This window comes from Desmodus rotundus, chromosome 4 (genome assembly GCF_022682495.2).
Source record: "Desmodus rotundus isolate HL8 chromosome 4, HLdesRot8A.1, whole genome shotgun sequence".
Classification (NCBI taxonomy): Eukaryota; Metazoa; Chordata; class Mammalia; order Chiroptera; family Phyllostomidae; genus Desmodus; species Desmodus rotundus.
This window is the reverse complement of record NC_071390.1, coordinates 98,678,469-98,704,018: the sequence shown is the minus strand read 5'-3', so window position 1 is coordinate 98,704,018 and position 25,550 is coordinate 98,678,469. Positions and strand designations below refer to the sequence as shown.

At 42.4% G+C, this 25,550-nt stretch overlaps 1 protein-coding gene across 5 annotated transcripts in view; it reads right to left on the bottom strand.

Annotated features, from left to right (window-relative positions):
* NPNT (nephronectin) overlaps positions 1-25,550 on the bottom strand; it is a 77,835-nt gene that overhangs the window by 3,458 nt on the left and 48,827 nt on the right. For 4 of the 5 annotated variants that reach the window (XM_053923125.1, XM_053923127.1, XM_053923126.1 and 1 more), the window contains 3 exons: positions 8,924-9,010; positions 8,341-8,439; positions 695-951 (listed from right to left, as the gene is read on the bottom strand). In XM_053923125.1, the coding sequence (XP_053779100.1) occupies positions 695-951; positions 8,341-8,439; positions 8,924-9,010 (443 nt within the window). Of the gene's footprint in view, positions 1-694; positions 952-4,956; positions 5,514-8,340; positions 8,440-8,923; positions 9,011-25,550 lie in introns of those variants that run through there. The other variant, XM_053923129.1, reaches the window with a different exon arrangement.

The following is a 25,550-nucleotide window of genomic DNA, read 5'->3' as shown; positions in this document are numbered from 1 at the left end:
AATATAAATATTAAGGAAAATATTAAGAAAATTCAGAGTAAAAAAATTTCAAGACTGATCAGAGCTGTATTAATGCAGGCTACCTTTTCTTTCTAAAAGAGTTTCAAGAAACTACACCTATAGGCATGGATGCGGAATACAATAGTAAAAGTTGTATAAGCATCAACATAAAGAAGACACTTTTCCCAAATATATCATTTCGGTGAGGTGTTACAGACCCCTGATTGGTACATTTGACTTGATTACTTAAGATAAAATTTATATATTCAATCAAAGCTTTTCCACATCCTGTCTTACTTAACTGAAGCAAAGAGGAAAAAAATGGAATTTAAATGGAATTTTGGTACAAAAAACACTTCAGGGTAACTCATGGCCAGAGTTTGAAGTATAAGGCATGAAAGGAGACACCCTTTGAAGTTTCTCTTAATATTTTTACTTTTTCAGTTACTTTTTTTTTTTTTTTTTACTAGAAGTACGGGATCTACCCTGGGGAGGGTGGAGTGAAGGTGGTCATGGGTTACAATGACAAGTTACAAACACGCAAAAAGTGATTAAAGATAGAGGCAGGAATGGAGTCATCATACCCAGAAAAAACACTAACTTTTGTCTGAGCCTGAGGTAACGAAGAGAACAAGACTCTGGACCCCAGAGTTCTCCTATAAACAGGAAAGCTCCCAGGCTGCGTCCTACTTACGCTCTTGACATCAGCCCCGCGCAGGGTGATCCGCGTTTGCCTCCAGCCACGGCCACCGTTCCTTCCCCACAGCGCTGCTCCGTGGGCACCGTGTTTTCTCACGAACACCTGGAGCGCGCCGGAGTGCAGCCCAGTTACCTTGTGCCTGAACGACAGGCACAGGTCCCCTGAATGCCTGAGGTGGCCGAGAGGGAGCACCAAGCGCGCAGCTGTCCCCCCGGGGCCCTTGGCTGCTGAGACACTCAGATACTGTCCACCTGCAAGGGGAAAAGCAGGGCCGTGGGTGTACGTGCGGACATCCCTTGAAGCACAAAAGTATGGACAAGAGTTTCACTTTTTTTGTTTGTTTAAGTAAACTTTAAACTGTGACGGTCATTTGTGAAGAATTTCAGATTACTGAAGGAGAAAAATACGACGTGTTCCGTGCCTGTCTCAAATTCCATAGTTTCATGTTTACAGAAAACACGCACCCACGTGCTCATGGGCAGGAGGAGGTATGCCAGAGACGCAGCAGTTAGGAACCCCAACACCGCCAGCGCTGCCGGTGGATATGACCAGACACACACAGGCATGCACGGGCACACGCCTTCGCCACCTCCGGATCCTCCCCAAGTGGTGTTATGTCGCCAGGCTGGCTGCCTGGTTGGCTGGGCCGGTGACTCTGAGCTGCCTGGAGGATTTTCTATGTGGGTAATTAGCCTCCAGGCAGCAGGGCAGGTGGTGGTTTAAAGGGTCCTAAATCTGTTTATTATCTCTCCTCTGATTTTTTTTTTTTTTTAAATCTAGAGAGAAAACAGCCCTTTAAAAATGCCAGAGTTTTCTATGCTTTTCCCACTGGAGAGCACCTCACCCCAGGAAAAGGCAGAGGTGCTCTGGAAGCCCTCGTTTCCGTTTCTGGCAGCATCAGTTTTATTTGAAGATAAGTAGTTTACAATGTTTTTGTAGCGTAACAATTATATAATATGTAATGTAACATACGTGATTACATGCACATGAACAGAAAATGTTAATAAAAACTGTCACCTTCCACAGGTCACTTTGTCCTCAGACCCCCTGGACTGTAGCGTTCGCCGTCCCCACTGTTAGATAAACTGCAGTTAAGGGGAAGGAATGTTTGAGCAGCAGGGAGTGCGGGAAAGCTGCTTCTGAAGGGGGAAAGTTGCAGGTACTATTTTGGAACTCCATCCAAGTACAAACGACATTCCTCTCAGGCTCTCTTACTGTAGCCAACTGAAAAACACCCTGTGTTTCAACACTGATTTAACCACAGGAAAACGGGGCTGGAAGGCTGAACACATGCATCTGTTCTGGTAGCAACCCCACGTATTTTTCAACGGAAAGACAACCATTTTCCTTCTTACGTGTACTCTGTAGCAGACACGATTAAGGTTTGGGATGTCCTCCTATTTTTCAAGTGAGGGCTCTTCCAAGTGCTCTCTGAGCTGCCATAGGACCAAAAAGATGACTTCTGGGCACTTTTCTGTGCCAGGCAGCGCTGAGGGCTCCATGGAGGCACCTCATGGACGCTGCTCACAAGCCTGTGAAGGGAAGGCTTTGAGAGGTGAAGTCACCCCAGGTGTTACCCGGGGCCTGCAGGGTAAAGGCCTGAGTTCAGAGCTGCCTGGCCCCCTGTTCAGCACTTGCTGCCCTCTGATTGGATCGCTGGTTTGCATGCTCCTCTCCCCCAGATGCACACTCTCTGATGTCATAACCAACGGTTCCTCCAAGCCACCCCATTACACTCCTGGTATATGGTAGGAGTTCAATGCCATTTGTTGAATAAATGATGTTCTAAGAATTCAGAAAAAAGCCCTACAAGGAAATAGGTCCTTGCGTCATATACTTGAATCATCAACAACAAACACAATTTCTTAACCTCATCCCACTACCCCCATCCTCCCAAATTAATCCAAATGGTATTTTAGGCCAAAATATTTAGATGGATTTTATATGTTTCCCCTTAAGTTAGCTTTTGAATCATCACAGGTATTTTAGTTAAGACTAAGATATAAGGTTATTACAGTTAACCTGCAAGTTTGGAGAAAACAAGGATTATCTTAAGTCTCTAAGGAATGTATACTAATATCACTGCCAGACGCTGCCTGTGTGTAAGGGAACCTAACAAACCAAGGCACCCTAACCAAAGAATCAACCCTAAAGGTAACACGTGGTCAATGAGGCCACAGTTGCTCTTCCTCCATAGAGCTGCTCTGTGAATGTTTATTCGGTGTTATAACATGCTTTTTTCATAAATATATCAGCCACTTTTCTATGTCAACAAATAGACATTTTTCATAACTTCAAGTATGCCTTTAATAATTTAGCCATTTTTTTTACTGAAGAACATTTAAGTTGTTTCCAAATTTTCACTCTAAGATAACACTATAAAGTAGTAAGACAAGCCAAAAAATATTTATAACATGTGAAAAAGGACCATTTCCTTTTTACACAGAGCTTACACACCTACAATAAAGAGAACACAAAAGACAAATAAATACAAAGCATCTCAGAAAAAATGACTTCAAATGTGAAAAGATGGTCAACTTTTCACAATAATATAAGTGAAAATGAGATGACTTTTTACTGATACGCTTGGCAAAGATTTTTAAAAGCAGTTGAATAAGATCTCTTGTTGGGATGGCCCTTAAACATTTATCTGTGGGAGTTTAAACTGGTATAACCGTCATGGGGGCCATTGAGTGAAACCCATCAGAACCCAAACGCAGGGTCCCTTTGATTCGGTAGCCCACGTCTGGGAATTTATTCTACAGACGTATTCTATTCGAACACACATGAAATAACACGTATATAACGTCTCACTGCAGTATCGTCCGAACTCCCAAAAGGCTGGAAACAACTGAGACATTCCTCAGAGATGGCTGGTTAAAGGCAAGGGAACATCTGAGGAATGACGGAGTGACGGTCACGGGCGAGAGGCAGGGTGTTCTGTATGACTGATGTAGGACCGTCTTCAACGACAATGGCTGACGCTATTTTAATGGTAACTGGGACAGGCACTGCTTTAAACACTTTACATATGTTGAATAGATACTTCTGATTATCTCCCCTTAAGTGATTTGCTCAAGGTCAAAGCTAGTGAGCAGTGGCGCTGGATTTCGGCCCAGGCATTTTGGATTTAATGTCCTTGTTCTTCATGTGCACTCTTAAGATAATATCCTTAAGTGACAAAAGCAAGGTACCTAAGGGGGTGCTTCGCTGTGGTTTGGACAAATGCATCTCTAGGGAGATAACCAAGAACCTGGTTGCATCCCGGGTCAACTGAGAGCCAGGGCTGGAAGGCAGCATTTGTGTTTATGGTTGATTTAGCTTTCCACTCACAAGTATTTCAAAATAATGCTGCTTATTGCTGCAACATACTTGTATGTACACGCTGGCATACTTAGTCTATATTTAAGTGAATTCTTTGTAGCTAGTAGTAGCAGGCAGGGCACTGAGTTGCCTTTAACCCCCGATCCCCAGTGATCAGGGTTCCAGGAACAGGGCCCAGGTCCAGCCTTGACACCTGCAGAAGGATGCGTGTGCAGGGCCACAGCCACAGGCCTGCAGTGTATCTCTGCATCTGCTGGCAGCACAACTTCCCATTCCCGGGAGCAGGGGTCCCGGCCTGTTAGGGACTGGGCTGCACAGCAGGAGGTAAGCTTGAATCTAGTGCGCTAAAATCAGCTGGAAACCATCCCCCCACCTCCAGTCTGTGGAGAAACTGTCTTCCATGAAATTGGTACCTGGTGCCCAAAAGGTTGGGGACCACTGCTTTAGAGGAATGTATTAATTTCACTATCTCACGAGTAAGTTCAAGACTGAATGTGATAAGCACCTGGCTGGGCAGCTAGCAATTATTTACAGCTATTTCTCAAATTTGTAAGTTTATTTAATTGTGGGTTTTCTCTTCTCAGACATATTAGCATATATGGATATTTGCATATTTGGATCTTGGATAAGAAATGCACATCAAAATCAGTCATAACTGTGGAAATCCAAACATACACTCCTTTACAAATGGCATAATCTAAATAGGAACAAGTAAAGAACTAGCTTGGTAATTAGATAATACACAGAAATAATTCATTAAATTGCTTATATTTATACACGCACAACCTCACTTAAATGCCCTAGAAGAAAAATGGGCATTTTTCTTAAGAAGCTTTATGAGTATTTCTCCATCAGAATATGGTGAGAATTCCTCAACATATTCTAAAAAGTCCATCTGCAATCCTACCTTGCTATACGGTGTGCCCCCCTACCCTCCTTCCAACTCCCTGCCCTCCTCTGGTCTTCCCTTCCGCTCTCCAAGCTGGAGCCCTGCAGCTCACACGCTCTCCTCGGGACTACCTGGGGCATTCCATTCCGAGTCAGTGGCTCTCAGAGCTGGTGCAAGAGGTTTCCTAACCCAACACTAATCCAGTGCTCAAAACATCTTGCCGTATGTCATCCAGTCATATGCGTACACTGACAGAGAGCTCCTTTCTTCGATGACAGCCTGAGCTCTCTGTAAATAGCTCTCTTGGAAAGTTCTGTTGGAAGTTCTGTTGGAAGCAAAATCGATCTCTCTGTGGTTTTCACCTACTGATCTGACTTCCATCCCTTTGTGGTCACACAACAATGGTGATAGATGTTGTCAGTCAAATATTTGAAAAGCAGCCCTGTTCCACTATTTCTTCTCCAGGATAAACATGCTGGCTTCTTCCCCTGTCTTTCTGCAGGCTTTGAGACACCTCTCCATCCAGGTCATTCTGAATGACCTGCACTTACCTCTATTCTTCTCAGACCAGAAAGAATCCAGCAAAGTGGAGTTTCCATTCTGCAAAAAATTGCATATTTCTAGGGAAATAACTCAACTTTTTGGCAGCAACAACACCGGGTTCACTCACTGATTTCTTTATCCACTAAAAACCTAGCCTTTCACACTTACTACTGAGGCATTCCCCTCCCGCGTCTGAGTAACTGGTTTCCCGACCATGGGTCATGCTGCGTATTCATCCCCCTTAGATTTTGTCCTCTTCAGTGAGGCCAGGCAATCTAATCGGTGGAGCTGATTGGGTCAGCACGTTCTACTCTGGCTTCGAGCCCTCCACAGCTCCGGGAGGATGCCTTGATAACCACAGCCACCATGCAGCCCATCCATGCCGTCGGTGAAAACCCAGAGCAGCCCCGGGAGAGCAGCCCCCAGAGCAATCATCGGGAGCCCTCCAGTCCCACCCCCGCAGCCGCCGCTTCCTTCCCCTGTGCTCTGCGCCATCACAGCCAAGTCGCCACTTCCAACTTTTTTCACCTGACATTTTAATTTCCAACACTCTTCTCATTTTTCTACCAGAGGGCAAGTGGGTCACAACAAATTTAAATATTCACAAATGAGATGAATAATAAAAAGAGTTGAAAGTACTAAATTGGTCCTACAAAATAGTATGTAAATCCTAAAAAACAAGCATTTCTCTATCTACATAGACTATTTACATATATCTGTAACAAATTCTTTTGAGCTGATTTAGCATGAGTTCCCCTCTCCGGTGTGCCTGACTTGGAAGAGTTATTCATTATGTCTGTGAACGGAACGTGCACGGCTGCTCAGGATTCTTCATTTGGCGGAAACGACCCCAGGTGAGCGGCCAGGGAAGCCCACAGGGCTGAGACCTGGTGATGCGGTCATGCGCACTGCCACAGGAGACGGGGGCCAGGCTGCAGAGGAGCGAGCACCCCGAATCCTGCTGCAGCTGTCCTGGACACTAAACGGCCTCGGAGGCCACGTGGGCAGCCCAGGAAGGGCTGGGCATGAAGTCTGTGCTTTTGCTCTGTGGCCTTAGGAAAGTTATGTGAACTCTGGGCCTCGGTATTTCCTTTGCAAAATAAAAACAATACTACCTGCTTCACAGGGTGGATAAGAGGATATTAAATAAAATTAATGAGATGCTGAATGACTCAAGACTATAGGAGGTATTAAATAAATGTTGGTTTCTAATTCACAGATATACGTGACACTAATAATAATGTCCCGATAGTCGCAGGGATGTAAAGTACGGCATAGGGAATATAGTCAATATATTATAATAAATATGTATGGTGCCAGGTGGGTGGGTACTGTACAGCTGAAACTAGTGTAAAATAATATTGAAAGTCAACTCATTAAAAAATAAAATGTAAAACTATATAGCCCTGGCTGGACAGCTCAGTAGGTTTAGAGTGTCGTCTGGATACACCAGAGCTGTGGGTTCGATCTCTTGTTGGGGTGCATAGAAGAGGCAACCAGTGAACATATAACTAAGCGGCACAACAACCCGGTCTCTCTCTCCCTCTAAAACCAATAACCACATCCGCCTATCACAACAGCACGGTCCTGCTCCAAGCGGCCCTCAGCGCACAAGAGCTAACAGCAGAGCGAGAATGAGGGGGCCGGCTGTCCTCGGTGCCTGGCGCGTCGTTCACAATCATTGTACAGCTAAAAGAAATCTAAAACAAATTTGAATTTGTAGAATATTCGTATTTTTAAAAGCTTACCTCAAATTTTTATTTTAAAATATCTGTCTAATATTTCAATCTTGGGGGATCTAATGAAATATTTTGATCTAATATTATATTTTAATACCTTGCTACTCAAAGTGTACATCAAGGATCAGCACCACAGGTATCTTCAGGAAGCTTGTCAGAAATGCATCAAAATCTGCATTGTAACCAGGCCCCCAGCTGAATTGTAGAAATGCGGACGTTTGAGAATAACTGGTCTAACAGACCATATCCTCTCTCAAGTTAACTTCTGTGTGTTTTGTGTTCTTCTATATAATTGCTGGGATGGTCTTAAGAACTACGTTTTTTATTAATGACATACTTTTTAGTTAACAATATACTTTTTCTTCACATTTTGTCTCTTTCACTGCTAAATTAAAAATCAGGATTATAAAAAAGAAAAAGAGGAATCCAGACTCCTCATCCTTCCATTAAGTTGACATCATCCATAAAAGATTTAATTACTTAGGGGAGGGGAAAAAAACCAACAGTATGTAGCTTTGCTTTCTGGAACAAGAAAACAAAATAGCTTGTAAGTATTAAAACCTCAAAGCGTTAGATTTAAAAGCCTGTTAATTTTCCAAGGAACTATGTCTAAATCCACCTTACGAAGAACATTCTCTAGGAATAAGTAGTGGTAATGTATAACTAATTTCTCCAACATCCAAGTTAGATTGATTTTTTTTTTTTTCAGAGAGGTATTCACAACCTCACAGAAATGTCAGTCTCCTTCAACTATGTCTCAAATCTTTAAAAAAAAAAAAAAGACATGAGTGGGAAAATAGCCAGTGGCTTCTACCATGGCTGATATACTTCTTTTATGTTTGGGAATGAGTAAGCTAAAGTAAGCTAAAACAGGTTAGAGTAAGTCCACTTGTTTTATTTACCAAGCTTTTTAAGAGGTACTTACTGGCCTTTTAATGAACTACTCATCTTCCCAGAGTGTAATTCTAGTTGACAGCTAACATTTTTAGTTCACTTAAAAAATGGAACATGGGAAGGTTGGACAAGATGATTCTTTACCCTCTTTGTGAGGGGAACACGGACATGACAGCACACTCGGTTAGCAGCTCCAGGGTCTTCCAACGGGACCAGATCGAGGTGTGCTCGAGTTGCATCATCCGTCTTACCTGCTGGGTCCCTCACTGGCTCCCAGTGCAGGTCACTGTCTTTTTCCCTGATCCATCCGCAAAGCCCATGGTCAAAACTGCAACTGTGTATGAGGACACCTGCAAGGAAAGGACCAGAAAGGCAAGTAAACCACAAACTAACGACAGAATGTGTTTGTTAACAAGGTTATCTGTATGCATGCTCTCTCCCATCCACACTTAACTAACCCCCCAGAACTTCTCTCCCGGAGATCAAAAGGAAGTCACATAAATCCTTCCTCAGCACAGTTGTGCCTCTGTGCTCAGCTGTAAAAACACAGCACACAAATGTTACCAGATTATGACCTTGTTACATCGTCACTTATAAAATATGATTTCCTCCCCAGAGTTTCTATTAAATGCAGTTTAATATATTTTTTAAAAAGATAATAACTCAATTATCTATGCCCAGCTGATTTAACTGCAGAGGAAATCAAGTTGTAAAAAAATATATATATCTAAAATTTTCCTAGGTGCAACCTCACAATTTACAATTTAAAAGTTAGTTTCATGAAAAAAAGAAATAATACAATGTCAGTCTAATGGTACTAAGAATAGAGTCTACCTGGATCATCCTTTGCTTCATCCTCTGCACTGACTCCTCTTTCAATCTCAAATACTTCAAACAAGTCATTCGAAGGGTGCCGTGGGACTGCAAGAGAGGAAGATGTTTTGCTTTGATGAGGTTTTGAGAAAGAGGCACTACCTCCAGCGGGGGCAGGGGAGAAAAACCCAGGCATTCACTCATCTGGAAGAATGCAAAATAGTTAACTGCCTCACAGGAGGATGCACAGAGTTTGTTCTACAGTGATGTGTTCTGCAACATTTACCCAGGTACGAATAAAACATGGTTTCCAGAAGTTTCTAATACGCAACACAAAATATGTTAAAAGGTCTTCATCTGGAAAATACATTTTAAAAGAGCTACCAATTACAAGTAAAATATTGATCTCTATGAAATTCAAAATGTCGTCTCTATGAAAGATGCACTCGGAACTCTAGATTAAGGGTACTTTCACTGAAATGCCTGCTTTGGCTTTCCAACCACAGCCTGACACCCCTCCGGTGAGCACTGCGCACTGGTGCACGCTGATCTGGGCTTCTTACCCGGGCCTGCCCTGCGTAAGCAGGTGCCCTGGCTCCTCTAAGATCAAATCCAAAGGCCTTGGCGCAGCATTTACAGTCCTACTCCTCCCACCCCAAGGGCCCAAACACAGCATTCGTTTTCAGCCTCTGCCCTGTCCCCAGTTTGAGATGCTCTTCCTGCTAATTAACCCGCCAAACTTCCCCTCTTCATTCATTCCCCGTGCAAACGTAACGGTCACTGCCTGTGTGAACACTTTCCTGCCCAGGCACATTAAATTCTTCCCCCTTCTAATTCACAGACTCCTGTGTCCACACCTCCATTCCACTTTTTCATAGACTTGTAGTAATTTACATACATGTGAGTCATACATGTGAGTCCCTCTGCCAGTCCCTGAGGTCCTAGAGAGCATCAATCATGTCTTATTCACGTGGCACTTCCAGGGCATGACCGGGTGACAGGCACTCAGTAAGTGTTCACTGAACAAGGGTGAAGATCTTGTCAAGAAACCCATGGACTACAGTCAACCCTTTTCCTCTTGGAAACAAGTGGGGCAGAGCTTAAGTAGACACTTTGTAAAACCTGGATGAATTTAACTCATTAGCTTTTCATTCACTTAATGTGTATTTGAGTACCACCCAGATGCCAAGCGCTGTGGGAGGCGGAGGAGGCAGGGTGAAAGGGTGAACAGGACCAGCAAGGACCTGGCCCTAAGGAGCCTGCACGCTAACGGGAGGGGCAGACAGAAGCTCAAAGGTCAGTGAACAGGATGATTCTGACCATTGGTAAGGGCCAGGGAGGCAAACACCAGGCAATGGCACAGGGAGTGGCTAGGGTGGGACTGGGGAGTGTGGGAGCTGGCAAGGGGTTGGGGGTGGGGGATTCTTGGCCAAAGACCAGGGAATACTCCCTTTTCTTTGACAGAACTTAAATGAATTATCTATTTTTATAAGGCAGAGAGTGAAAGATGTAGAACACCAAGCAACAGATATTAATCAAATGGGTTCTTTTTTGATCATGTTCCCATTATTTTTAGCAAGAATTTTTTAAATGAACAATTCCATAATATTTACACTGATATTTTTTAAGCTTACTACTTTGAAGTTTTTTCCTGCTTGTTTCAAAAGTCCAGCCAGTAAAGCCCCTCCCACACACTCACATATTCCTGGCCTATGGGGCATAAGAAGAGAAGCCAGTTCAGAGAGAAGCTCTAGGGCCACAACCTGATCCCAGGTGCTCTAGGACTGAGGCAACTGCCTTCCCTCTTTTATACCCAGATGACTGACAGTAAAGACATCCAATTACAGCTTCTCTGTCTTTCTTTGGGCCTCTGAGAGGGTAACTGCCTTTTATCTACTAGAAATACTACAAAGTTGTAAGCAAGCATGCTTCATTTCTGATGACAAAATTAGAAAAACTCTATAGAACCATCATTTTGTTGTTCCCTTAATCTTGCTGCAATTTATGCAGATTATTTCTGGATTGCAATAGCTCAAATCTTAAAGTGCCATATTTTAGGGACATTATGAGAGTTTGCTAGGTCCCTTTTTTCCACACGAAGAACTGTCAGCGGGCAAATAGTTCTGGGTGCAGGGAGATCAAGGAGGTCCTCTCTGAGGAAGCTCCATTTGCATGGAGAGAGGAAGAACATGGAACCTTCCAAGCAAAGTGTTGGGATGGGGGAAGAGCGAGCACTTCAGGCCTCTCTGCCAGTTGAGGAAAGGTGTTCACAGTGGCTGGAGGAGGCTGAGAAACAAAAGGCAGCCTAGGATGAAGCAGAAGGGAAAGGAAGGGACCAGAGCACACAGTTGAACACAGCAACCCAAAGAATTAGTCGTCTAACAACTTGCAAAGTGTCAGACGGTCCATTAGTCTTTTAAGCACTGGGATTTCAAGAACTATTTGATTCAGAAGTGAACGATCATGCACACCATTACTCTAATTCACGGGGAAGCATTCCGAGGAATTTAGAGACCTGAAATGCTGAGCAGCTATTAGTTCTTACAACTGTGCGCGTTCTACTCTGTAACTCTGCCACATTATTTAATTAACTCTCTCTCCTCACACATACCAGTTTGGATTGCTAACAGCGTCCCACTGCTGTGTCAAGAGAAAATACTGAGTGAAATAAGCAGTGGGAACAAAATCAAGCAATGATCTCCACTGGGTACAAGAAAAATGAACAAACCAAACAGTTGGACTGGAAAAAAGAATGGCAAAAAATATGCCAATGTGCCGCCCTGGCCGGTGTGGCTCAGCTGGTTGAAGCCCAGACCTGTAACCAAAGAGTTGCGGGTTCGATTCCTCAGGGCACATGCCTAGGTTGAGGTTCAGTTCCCTGTACAGACACGAGCCATCCCCAGTCCAGGTGTGGGAGCCCTAGCCCGGTGCAAACGGGGTGGAGGACACTGGAGTGAGGGGGAGTGCAACGGGTCTGTGCTTCCCTCTCGCACTGATGTTTCTCTCCCTCCCTTCTGCTCTCCCTCCTCTCTCTCCAAAAAGCAAGGAAAAAATGTCCTTGGTGAGGATTAAATAAATAAGTGTAAATCGCCAATGTGCTAATAGTGTTGTCTGATTATTGGAAAGGAAAGCGATATTTTCTCATTTGGGGGGGGAAATGTGTCATCTTTTGTAATTCTAAATTTTAAAGATTGTTATAAAAAGAATTTCTATTATGGAAAAACTTAACCTAAAACATTGAAAGAAAAGAGTTCTATGAGGACACCTGCCCCGCCGCCCCCCCCCCCCCCCAGCTGTGTCTGTTACTTGTATCCGACTGCTCAGAGGGCTCTGGACGGGGGTCTTGGTAACAGTTGCTAAATATGAGGCTGTGAAGCTGAAATGTGTTTGTGTAATTTGAAAATATTCTTTAGTCGGGAGAGCTAGTTTAATCAATGCAGAAAATTTTAATTAAAATAAATGACTAGCCATGCCTGAAAACACCAGTATAATCAGGATAGAGGCTGGGACCTGGTTTTCCTCCTTATCCTGCCCGGCATCATATTTTGGCTAATATCCATTTTAAATACATATACATATAGTTTATAAAAACACACACATATCAAATGTGCTCTGTAGTTGCACCATTCATCCTCAGAATTAGAACGGTGTAATTTCAGAGGTTAAAAAAAGGATGAGAAATCTAACAATACAATCACGTCCTCAGCCACACCCCTTATTCCATCCACAGGCTCATGCAACCAACCAAGAAAGCAGTCGCCCACTGGGTACCAGGCACGGGGCTGAGAGCTTGTCGTAAAGCAAAGCGCACAGTCTTGCCTTCACAGGATCTACCTTGCAGATGTGAAGACAGGCATCTAACCATTTCCCCAGCAAATGAATGCTTTAAACGTGAGGTAGAGGAAGCTATGAGAACACAGGGGTGAGAAGAAAGGGGGCCGGCTGGCTGAGCTAGAAGGGGGACGGAAGCATGAAAACCTCTGTGAGGTGCTGCTTACACCAGGGTCACTGCAAGCTGGCACCCTGGAGGATGACGGGGTGTGGCTCTGAATCCTCACTGCAGGGGCACAGCTCGCAGGAGAGGAAGGGCACCGAATGACTGAGGCAGGCAGACTGCTGGGCCTTTTAAAAACGTGTAACGATTTTGGACTCTATTCTGGTGGAAACTGGAAGCCTCTGGAAGATTTTAACAGAGGACTGCCAAGATGAGGCACACCGTTCTGGCTGTGGCGTGGAGAATGGACAGGAGGGAGACGGTGTCGGGGGACAGTTATGAACAACGTGAACTCAAGAATCAGTCTTGGAAACATGTATTGCCTACAGTTTTTCCTCCCATTGGCCAATGTTTTCTCCTACTAAAAGTCCCCTTGCCCAGTGCTTCTTCCAACCTTCTGCGTGAACCACCCGGGAGGGGGTGCACAGGCACTGAAGGAAGGAGCCAGCTGGATAAAAATGGGGTGGGGTTGGTTTTCGGGGCCCAGGATGCTTTCTAATGCCTGGGAATCCTGGGGCCTTCAAGAAGAATTGGCCAAGCAAATAAGCAGAAAACTTCTTAAAAGAAAGTATGGCCCAGCACTTGCTGTTAAATATATTTTCCCCATGAATATGGTCATATTAATATATAACCTGAGTTCACAGATGAAATTTCCCAAATGGTCAGTTGTAAATTCTACTGAGAAAGCGCTAAGAGTAAGCACAGCGAGGTGGATGTAAATATTATCTTGTGCACCTCCCACGGCCAGCCCGTTACCACAGGGCAACTAGGCGGATGGAAGCACTGTTCATTAAACGTAGGCCCGCAAATTCTGTTTCTGTTCTCGGTGACTCCCGTGACATGGCCCAGGCCAGTTCTGGCATTTGCTGTTGAACTAGAGGGTTAAAGATAACAATGTCCTAAATTCTCTGCTTCGAGGTTCAGTTCCTCCGGAGAGAACGGCACATGTTCCTAATGTTCTGACGGCGTGTGCTGGCGGCAAAACCTGGGGACTTTTAGAGACCTCAGCGTGCAGATGAACAACAAGGGTTTTATGAAGCAGCCTTGCCTCTCTCCTCCTTTCCCCCGTTTCCCCTCTTCCCTTCTTCCACCTCCCCCCTCTCCTCTCTTTCCTGCCCCCATTTTCCCTCTCAAGATGAAGAACATATGTATTACAGCTTTCAATGACCAGAGAGAAGCAAACAAAAGGGACTGGAAAAGAGTTTCTGAGATTTCCTTAACCACATTAGAGAAAATTCCTAGCTGCCTACTGATTACAAGCAAAAAGGAAAAGGTTGCTGAGATCCGCAGAAATAAGCCCTGTTTGCCAACGCTTTCACCCCACAGGAGAATCTAAAAAGTTTGAAAAACGCCTTTGGGTGGAGGGTAAATAGCAGAGCGGGAAGAAATTAAATCTCTGGTGAAAGGTGGCACAGACACTGCCACTCGATAAAAGCCCTGTTTTTGTGACTCTCCTCTTCCTCCTTTAAGGAAGTTTCAGAACTACCTCAAGCCCTGCCCAGGAGAAGAGAACCTGTAAAAGATGGTTCTTCTGCAGGGATGACCATGGGGACAATAATGCAGCTCTTCCAGATTAAGGGAGCACTTTCTCTCTTCTAACCCAAAGGAACCTTAGAGGGTCGCTTCTGTCAGGACCGAGTCCTGCACACCAGATGCAGGTGGCGAGCAGACCCCAACGCGTATGCTGGCACTGGGCACAGCATGGTCACTTGGAGCATTCCAGAATCTGCCTGCGGACTGTTGGTGACAGGTGTCAGTGCCCTCAGGCCAAAAGAATCCCTTTAAAGGAAGAAAGGGGGCTTTGATTTCTGATTTTTATCAGACCCATCATATGACTTTTCCTTCTGGACACTGTCTCTGCAAAGCCTGTGGTCACTATTTGCACAGCAAAGAAGTCGCGGTGATGCTGCCTCAAACATCACAGCTGTTCACGCAGGCACTATAAGCACCTAAACTAACAGGATGGCCCACGTATTTGGTCATAAGAAAGGACATAGGAAGTTGCAGCTTTCTATTTTCATTTTATCTGCTCACCTAATAGCTTGCACTGGCAAATCAGCTTGTTTCAAAAGGAACTGGTTAGCCAAAAATAACATTAAAATTTGAATGAACCACAATAAAAAGCATCAGAAAAATATAAACATTTAGAATAACCCCAAATAGGGCTGTATTTTTGTGAGGTAAGTAGGAAATGCTATCATTACCATTTAAGTGAATTCAACCACATAAGTGGAAGCAGTAATAGCTAGAACATACTGAGTTCTTATTATATGCCGAGCACTGGGGTAAGAGTTTTATCTGCACTCTCTCGTCTAATTTCACAACAGCCCAAGGAGGCAGATGCCGTTATTATCCCCACGTCCAGATGAGGAAACAGAGGCATAAAAAGACTTAGTGACATGACTCGAATAGCAGAGTGACTATGAGCACAATAGTTTTCAACACAACACTGCAGACAAATGTGTATACAACTTTAAAAAAAAATCTAATTTCTGCCTTTGGTCACATTCACCAAGAACTCAATTTATACTTTCCAGAGGGAACAATTTTTTTTTTTTTTTTGCCAGGCACTATAGGATCCAATTAAAATACAAATCAAAAATCTTGAAAACGTTCAGAATTCATAGCACCAGGTCCTGACCTGTAAGCATTGACAACTCGGTCCTTCAAAACACTAGCAGAAATTTAATCTTCAGGGAGATGTCAGGCATCTCTTCAGGGTCTTTGTACGCCTTGCTGTTTACTGGAAAGCAAACTAGTTTGAAGACCTCTTCAACCCTCAGCAGAAACAATCTTTTTACTCATCACCACCGAGAATCAGAAAAGAGACTGTGTTTCCGGGACTAAGAACAATGTAATCGCACCAGCCACACACTCTTGTCAAATCTGCTGACGGGAAATGAGAGACAGAACCTGTGGACAGCATGCATGCAGCAACGCAGCCATCGGTGAAAAGGAAACCATGCTCTTTTCCTGCATGACACTTGGAATTTCAGCACATCCTCCTGATTCAGAATAACCTAGCAACACTGAGTCTGGTGTCTGATAGGGCCACTCCCGAGAGCATCAGATACATATTACATTGTATTCTATAAATAACCGGTATCTGCAACACCTTTCTTTTTCACTTTCTATGAGCCAGATGCCACATGCTACATTTTAGGCAAAATTGCTACATTTAAAAACCTCCCAGATGGCTAATTCTCTCTCCATGGAGGACCGGTTCTGCGGGGTTGGGGCTACCATTACCGTTCTCACAGCACTGCTATTCAGTGTGGCGGGCAGGTCAGCAGTGGGACCTGTGAGCTTTGTTAGACAGTGGAGTCACAGGTCCTACTACAGCCTCACTGGGTGGGAGGTTTCATTTTCACAAGATCCACACAGCAGAGACTGAGCAGTACTTCCCTAGACAGTCTGATGTAGTATATGTGTTGCAGTGATTAGGAATCTACATTTCAGATCGGCGGTCCCCAACCTTTAACCAATCAGGGATCGGTTTCGGGGAAGACAATTTTTCCGGGGAGGCTGGGCCGGGGATGGAGCTCAGGCTCTCACCTGTGCTCACCTCCAGCGGTGGATGAGGCGGGTGCAGCAGGGACAGGAGGCGGAGATAAGGTGAGGTTTTCCCGGCTGGTTCCTAACAGGCTGCTGACCCATACCAGCCCCGGGGGTTGGGAACCCTGTTTCAGATAAGCATTCTAAATTACTGCTGTTCAAATGGCTCTGACAACACTGATGAAAATCTGCTCCCTGGGCCAAGTGATATAATATTTCTTGTAGCAATCTGAGCTTCCCAGCTAGAACAGGGTACTCCTGACATTAGATTGCAAAGAAAAATTTGAAAGGTAAAAAATAGAAGTTAATAAAACCTTTAATGAATTTTTATCTTTATTTATTTTTTGAACCCTAATCCTAGCAGTAGCCCTTACCCTAATTTTGTTTCTTTTCTTTTTTTTTTTAATTCTCACTGAGGACATGCTCATTGACGCTCGAGAGGGGGGAAGGGAGAGAGACGGAGAGGGAGAGAAACACCGATATGAGAGAGAAACACTGACTGGTTGCCTCTTGGATGCACGGCAACCTAGGCAACCTGTGCCCTGACCAGGAATCAAACCTGCGACGTTTTGGTCTACAAACGACGCTGTAACCGTCTGAGCCACAACAGCCAGGCCCTTTTATAAATTTCTAAAACCAGTATGTTCTAAATAAAATTAACATGACTAATATTTAGAATCTGTTGGTGTACTTTTTCAAAAAACCCCCACACAAACACACTGCTGGAGAGAATGGGATTCAAGTACCACGGGCCCCTCGCTCAAGGAATTAGTGCTATACTGAATCACTATGACTAATGACATTGGGGATGGAAAGATTAAAAAAAATAACAACTCAGCATGAGGAAAACAAAAAGACAAGGAAAATCACCCCAAATATCAGAAACTGGATAGACACATGGTTATTATTTTGGTCTCTTTTCTTCCAGACTTTCAAATTCATTCAGACATATGTAGGAACACATTTTATACCAAAATGGGGCCAACTGGTATATACAGTTTTGTATATTCTTTTCACTTAACATTTTTTATAACACGGGTATTTTTCCAAGTCATTATTTTTCAAAAACCATCACTGCATAGTATTTCATTATCTTGCTAGGCTAGAATGCCTTTCCCCCTCTTTTCCTTCACTTTAGGTTCTGCATAAAGTGTGCCTTTCTTTCTTTGCTCTGGGATAGACCCTACCTGTTCTGATACCAGACTTTTGTCTTTGGTTCTTGGTTTCCAACTTTGTAGCAATTTGCAGCATACCTCTGGCGTCCAGACAGGCATACCATAAATTTGACCAGGTTTTCTTGCTCTGTCCGCCTACCACCTTCCGGTCCTCCCAACTCCACCCCTCTACCAGCGTCCTCCAGAGTCCAAGCCCAACCCGCTGGTGTCAGAAGCCGTGCAAATGACAGGTAATGAGAAGACTATTCAGCTTTATGCAGACTGGTCTGTACACTTAGTTCAGCTCAGCCTGACCTGATGTTGGTGACAATGAACTCTAATCCCAACAATTAAATAATACACATGATATGCCACTCTGAGAGATTCACAATGATCATTAGCATATTAACAAGTCCTACAGTTAAAAAAACTATTAAGTTTACTAAACCTAGAGTCTCTCAAATTTATTTGACCTCAGAACTCTGTTGGGCACACACTTGCATCCTATCCCAGAGAAGTAATGGTCAATTAAACACACTTTGAGAAGTACTGGTTTGTCCATAAGTGAAAGAACAAGAATTTCGTGTTATCTGCAGACTGTAGAGTTGCTCAATCAGGCCTATAGTGCTAGCACTGCAAATACATGTGATTATAATTCTATTCCCACAATTTTAAAGACCTAGGGTCCCTCAAGTTGGAATTCTTTTAAAAAGATGCTTAATATTTCCTATCACATATAAAAGCTTATTTCCTTCATCACACATTATTTCAATGCTCTCCAACAGAGTTATTCCTGTAAAATACTGTAATCTTTTACATTTCATAGTAGTTAAACATTCATAAACACTTTTACCCGTATCACGTTTGATCCTGGAAAGCACTCAATGCACATGGAAAGCTAGAGATGTCACCTCTATTTTTACAGAGGAGAAGATTGAGGTGGAAAGCACAGCAACTCATCCAAAGTCACATAACTCACAGATAACAGGGGTAAGAATCAAACCTAGATCTTCGGATTCAGGGTGTTCGGTCCTTAGCAGTAGTTAAAATCCCCAGCTTCAAATGCCTCGAGCTCATTTTCACATCCCTTTTGAAGCCTTTTCGCTATTACACAACGTTCTGCTTAAAATTTTGAAGTTAAGTTTACGTTAAATTTAGAGTTTTCTAGAGAATACTTCTTTTCAATGGCTATATTAAACTGTATCGAGATAAGGGAAAGACCATAAGTTGAAATAACTTCGATGATGTGAGGAGTGACTGTCAAATGAACACGTTAAATTTAGCTAGTCTGAGCATGTGAGGGATTACTTAGAATTAAAAAAAATGAATCCAATACGAAATTTCATTTCACTCCATTCAACAAATGCTTTTCTGTGCCCACTGTGAATGCACCGGGCATTGTCTGCCTGTCTGAGGGGAAGTGTCTGGGGGCTGAACAGCTGCACTCCGACAGAGAGGAATGATGTAGACCAGAAAATTTTAAAAGATCCCCTCTGCAATCGATATTGGGTAAGATCTGACTATTCTGTACCTTTGGGACCCAGAGTTTGGGACAGATTGAAAAACAAAGAATATTCAAAGAGCAAGCTGAAAACGATTACTAAGTGAGTTTAAAAAAACAATATTTCTAAGAAAAGCTTTATGAAACCGAAATTACTATAGCCCAAGAAGAAGCAGGCAGTTTCCTGAGAGTGTTCCGAGACGACGTGGGGTGTGGGGTCGGGTGACAGTGACCCGCTGAGCCCCTGACAGTAATGACAAGAACCGAGACAGAGCTGTAGTTCATGACTTCGGATTAAATATAAGTAAGAATACCCCAACAGTGGGATGAGTTATTGGAAGGGACTTTAGTCATCTTAGAGATCTGAGTATAATTGGAATGAATTTTTTAAACCTCATAAGAATATCACACTTGGGTAATTAATTGATTTAGATAAAATTTCTTAGGGTGTAAATTAAAATGCAAACGGCTATTGTAACTAAGCCATCTGTACCACTTAAAGTTTAAATAGCTTTTTTGCTGGTTTGAACTCCTTTCTTAAGCAGGAGTAGTGAAGACAAAAACTGTAGCTTCAGTGATATTTTGTTTATGCCTACACAAAGCATTGTTTTAAGGGGTGGTTTCTTAAATATTTCTTACATTGAAAAAATGTGTGTACCTTCATACATGCCAACTTTCACAGAGTGAAAGCATAAAGCAAAAATTAGGTCCTGGCTGGGTGGCTCAGTTGGTTAGGCGTCCTGATACACCAAGGTTGGGGGTTCGATCCCCAGTCAGAGCACATGCAAGAATCAACCAATGAAGGCATAAATAAGTGGAACAACAAGTCAATATTTACCTCTCTCTCTAAAAAAATCAATAATAAAAATTTAAAAAGTTATTTGAACTAGTTTCAGAACCTAGGAAATAAGTACTTTGAGACATTATCTCTGAATTGACATACTTTCCATTCTCATTAACATCAAATTTGCAGATTTGGTAATTCACTGAATAGACCCTACATACAGAGAGCAGACTGACAGAGGGCAGGGGTGTTTGAGGGCTGGATGAAAAAGGTGAAGGGATTAAGAAGTACAATACAAATTGGTTGTTACAGAATAGTCACAAGTATATAAATTATAGCACAGGGAATACAGTCAATATCATAATCACTGTGCATGTGGCCAGTTGCATACTTGATACATCAGAGGGACTACGCTATAAAGTATGTGACTATGTAACCACTATGCTGTACACCCAAAACTAGTCCAGAATAATATTAAATGTAAAATAAAGGTGCTAATATCTATTTTTTTAAAATCCACTGAATAGAATACCAATCTTCACAAAGAAGGATGAAAGGGAGAAAGAGAGTGAGGGAAAAAATGGTGGAAGCATAATAAAAAAAAAAGTTCTCCATAGTATAAAATAGTAACAATCAGAAAAGAATATATTTTTTAATTCTTAAAAATAAATTAATGCATTATTATAATAAACTAGGTTTTGTATGGGAAATATAGTTATATGATGACAGTTTATTTTATTGAAAAGGCTATGAGTGATCGATCAATTCACTCATCTCTTGGTTCCACAAATAGTGTGTAAGTGCCGATCACGTGCCAGGTATTATTCTAGGTGCGGGGAGTGTACCCATGAAGGGAATACACAAAGACCCCTGTCTCTAAAGCTTACATTCTAGTTAGGAAAGACAAAAATACACATAAATAAGTAAACAGTGCAGTGTATTGGAAGGTGATAAATACTATTTTAAAAAAAGAGCGAGCGAAGAGCAGCGAGCTCAGGTGTGCGGGTGGTGGTTGGGGAGGTCGCAGTACTGAATGAGGCGGGTGGTCAGGCTAGCCTCACTGATAAGCTGAGGTCTGTGTGAAGAGGTGAGAAAGTGAGCCCAGCCGCCAGCTGAGGGGAGCCTGTTCGGGAAGAGGGCACAGTTGGAGTACAAGCCCTCAGCTGGGAGCAGTGTGAGGAACAGCGGGGAGGCTGGAGCGGCTGGAGTGAAGTGAGAAAGCACAAAGTGCTAGGGAATGAGATCATTCAGGGCTCTGTGAGACAATGGCAGGGCTTAAGTTCTTCCTGAACTAACCAAGTTCTGCTGCCGATGCAGAATTTGGAGCGCCGACATCTCATTGAACTTCTGAAAGATCATTCTGGCTGCTGAGCTGAGCAGAGACCACAGAAAAGGGCAAAGGGGGAAGCAGGAAGAAGCTGTTCTTCCCTGTAATTCTGGAATCCAAAAGTTGTTTCGGTAACACATTAGTAGGTGGCAAAGCTCACCTCTACTTGACCCAACCTCAAGGTCTTTAGCAGCCAAATTACTGTAAGTATTCATGTGTCCCACTGCAGAAACATCGGCATGCCTCAGTATATCATATATAGCATGTGCAGCTTCTTACATTTCAAAAATCTGAAAAATGCTACATTGTACAATTCATATGGATTGAGAATTGGGCCGTGTCCTCCAGGGTAGGGACAGCTTGGGCCAGGGTGGCAGCATTGGAGATGGCTAGCAGTGGGCACAACTTCGATATAATTTAAAGTCAAGGCTAATAGGGTTTTTTACAGATTGGATGCAGGTATAAGAAGATGACTCCGAGTTCTTTGGCTGTAGCAACCGTAGGATGAAGGTGCTGTCACGGGGTGTGAAAGACCACGGGCAGAATGTGTTTGGGACAAAGCTGTGGCACAATTCAACCAGTCGTCTGAACATCTAGTTTCACGCAACTGGAGAGGTTTCATAGGCAGGTGACGCACAAGTCTGGAACCTGGGGAGAGGTCTGAGCTGGAGGTGTAGTTTTGTTGTAATTTTTTCTTTCTTTTTTCCTTGTAGGATATCTTTACAGTCTTTTCTCCGGGGAGCAATAACACACACATACTATAAAGGAAAGCACCGTTTAACAATCTCTTCCATTAAAATAATGTATCTTTCAATGTAAAGAAAAACATAATTATTGAAGTGTGGGGCTATCTGGAGCTAGACAGTGTCTGTAATTAACACCACCTGAAAATTCATGAAATGAGGAAAGCCAAATTTTATTCTCAGACCTGTGTGGCAAATAAAAACATCTTAAGAATTCATTATGCCAGAAATGAAGAAAATACTAAATAAAGAAATGGTGTTAAACTAAAATAGTGATAAGGTTTCTCTCTGTTTTCACAGTGAATTAACACTAGTTATTTGTCCTAAATTAAAAACTTGGAACATTTACTTTATTCAGAATATACCCTAAAATCCCAAGACAGCAAATTAAGAAGTGTCCAAAGTATGCCCATTTGTGCTCAGGCTCACCAGCAGCTGGGACCAAAGGGGAAATGAGAGGCGGGTATAATTTCTAGCAGAAGTGTCCAAAGGCAGCAATGCTATCTGCGGCATGCAATGGCCTTGGCACAGGATCGGCGCAATTCTTTCCCAGGGCCTATCTTTAGGATCATACTCCCTTAGAATGAGTACCCTAACATCACTGAACTCCACGTTTCCCCAATTTTATCCTGCTACATTCTGCTGGTGAGCTTCAGTGTTATATTTAATTCATATGTGTGTTGGTATGGAGAAGAATAATGGGGAGAGGCCTTTTAAAAAAGAAAACATTAAAAGATTCAGAAAAATGTTGATATCTATGTCAGAGGAACTTTTTATATTAAATAGCCAAGTTTTGATGACCCTACCTTAAGCAGCAGAATAATATAAACACTGTACTTAAGTAATCATTATTAAAAATTCCAGTGTATGATCACAAAGAGATGAAAAAAATAGAGTAAGAAAAAGAGATAGGAGAGAGAGAGAGAGGGAGAGAGAGGAAGAAGGGTAGAAAGAAGGGGGAAAACACAAAAAAGAAAAGGTGGGAGGATACAAATTACAAAAAATATGCTTTTCAAAAATAAGAGATATGTGCATATAAAATATATTATTAGATCTACCATCTAATTCCTCTAAAAACTGTACCCAAAATACACAATTACAACTATATCAAATTTACAGAATCTCAATTTCCTTTTAAATTGGGAGTCACATATAAGGGGGAAAAAAAGCTTTTTCTCTTAAAAAATCACAAATGTCAGTATTCTTTTCCTTGTAAAAACCTGGTAAAAATTTTCAAAAGTGTTTAATTAAAAGGGTCAAAGTTTAGTTCCATCATGGGGGAATGGGGAAAGAAAAAGAAGAACCTAGTAACATCAAAAGGAAAAGAGGAGAGAGGACTGAACGCAAAAGCAGCTAAGAATAAACAAAGTGAAATGTGACCAATGGAAAAATACAGGGAACAGATAAGGTGGTAAAATTCCAAGTTTTGGTCTGGTAATAAAGGAACCACTTCTTCCTCCTTCAAAGCTTGCTTGTTGCCTATAGCCTTTGTCTCCATTGGTGGCACCACCGTTTATGCAGTCACCCATTAACAATCTGGGATTCTTTAATCTAGCCCTATTCCAGACCTAACCACAAGTTTTCAGAAAGTACAAGGGATAACTGTGCAGTTTTTCTCATTGATCCCTAACTCTAGCCTCCAGTGTACTGGTAGTTTGTCGCACGTGCCATGCTTCGTCCTACATCTGTGCCTTTGTTGTACTGTCCCTGTGAACTATAATGCCTCTCTTTCTGCATCCTCTTTGCCCCATTTCACTCAGGAAGTTCCCCACACCAAATATTCCCTGTCCCCAAACTGATTAGGTCCCCTTCTCTCTCCTCCCAGAACGTCCTACACAAATCTCTTCCACTGACAAAGTTCCTCAGTTATCTTCTGCCTCTTCTACCAGACTGGGACCTTTTCTGTTTTATCTATGTCAGCTCAATGCGTAATACAGGGCTTGGCCTTCTAAAGCTCACTAAAAGTGTTTACTGTTAAACACATGGACAGCTAAATGGTATGTGCTCCGTAAGTTCCCCGTCTCTGAGAGCTTTCAGGTAAATGTGAATATGTTAGGAGATGCTCGTACTGGACAGGAGACGTGATCTACTACTACAGGACTGTGATATTCCGTCATTTCTACACATGTTCTTATCTGCCCAGCCCTCTGACTTTTATTCAGCCCTTTATAACATTAACAGTGGGGGTACACGACTTACACTTTGTACAGCATGGCCTATGGCTAAAATGTCACCATTAGGAGCTTATTAAAAATGTGCTAACACAAAAGACAAAACAACCCTGAGAAAACAGAACAAAATATTAGGCATCACAATTCCTGATTTCAAACTATACTGTAAACTATAGTAATCAAAACTGTATGGTATTGGCAAAAAATAAATAAAGACACAAGAGACCAATGGAACATAATTGAGGGTCCAAAAATAAACCCAAGCATATATGATTAACTAATTTGATAAGGAAATGAAGAATATTCAATGGAGTAAAGTGGAAAATTGGATAATCATGTGAAAGTATAAAACTAGACCCACATCTTATACCACTCACAAAAAACTGTCCTGAAATAGATTAAACACTTGGACATAAGACCTGAAAACATAGGTCAAAAGCTCCTTGGCATGGGTCTTAGTAATGGTATTTTGGAGATAACACATAAAGTACAGCAACAAGATAAAAAATAAACAAGTGGACTACATCAAACTAAAAAGCTTCTGCATAACAACAACAAAAAGAAAAGTCAACAAGCCCTGCCTACTGTAGCTAAATGGAAAGGGTGTCATCCCACAAACTGAGAGGTCACTGGTTCAATTCCCAGTCAGGGCACATGCCTGGGTTGTGGGCCAGGTCCATGGCTGGGGGCGTGCAAGAGGCAATCGATCGATGTTTCTCTCACACTCTGATGTTTCTCTCCCTCTCTTTCTCCCTCCCTTGTCCTCTCTCTAAAAACAAATAAATAAAATCATAAAAAAATAAAAAGACATTCTATGAAATGGGAGAAATATCTACAAACAATATATCTGATAAGGGGTTAATATCTAAAATATACAGGGAACTCATACAACTCACTAGCAAAAAAAATTAATCATAATCAACTAAAAATGGGCAAAGAACCTGGATAGACAAGTGTCTGAAGAAGATACGATCAATAGGTATATGAAAAGATGCTCAACATCACTAATTATTAGGGAAATACAAATCAAACCCACAGTACGATATCATCTCATATGTAGCAACAAAAGGACAAGAGTTAACAGATGTGAAAGGGAAAAAAGAACCCTCACGCAATGTTGGCAGGATTGCGAACTGGTACAGCCACTACAGAAAATAGTATGGAGGTTCCTCAAAAAATTAAAAAGAGAGCTACCATATGATCCAAGAATCATATTTCTGAAAATATATCCAAAGGAAATGAAGACACTATGTCATAGAGATATCTGCATCCCATGGTCCTAGCAGCATTATTTACAGTAGCCAAGACATGGAAACAACCTAAGCATCCACTGATGGATAAATGGAGGAAGAAAACATGGTATATATGTAGATATAATATATACAATGAAATGTTATTCAGCCACAAAAAGAAGGAAAT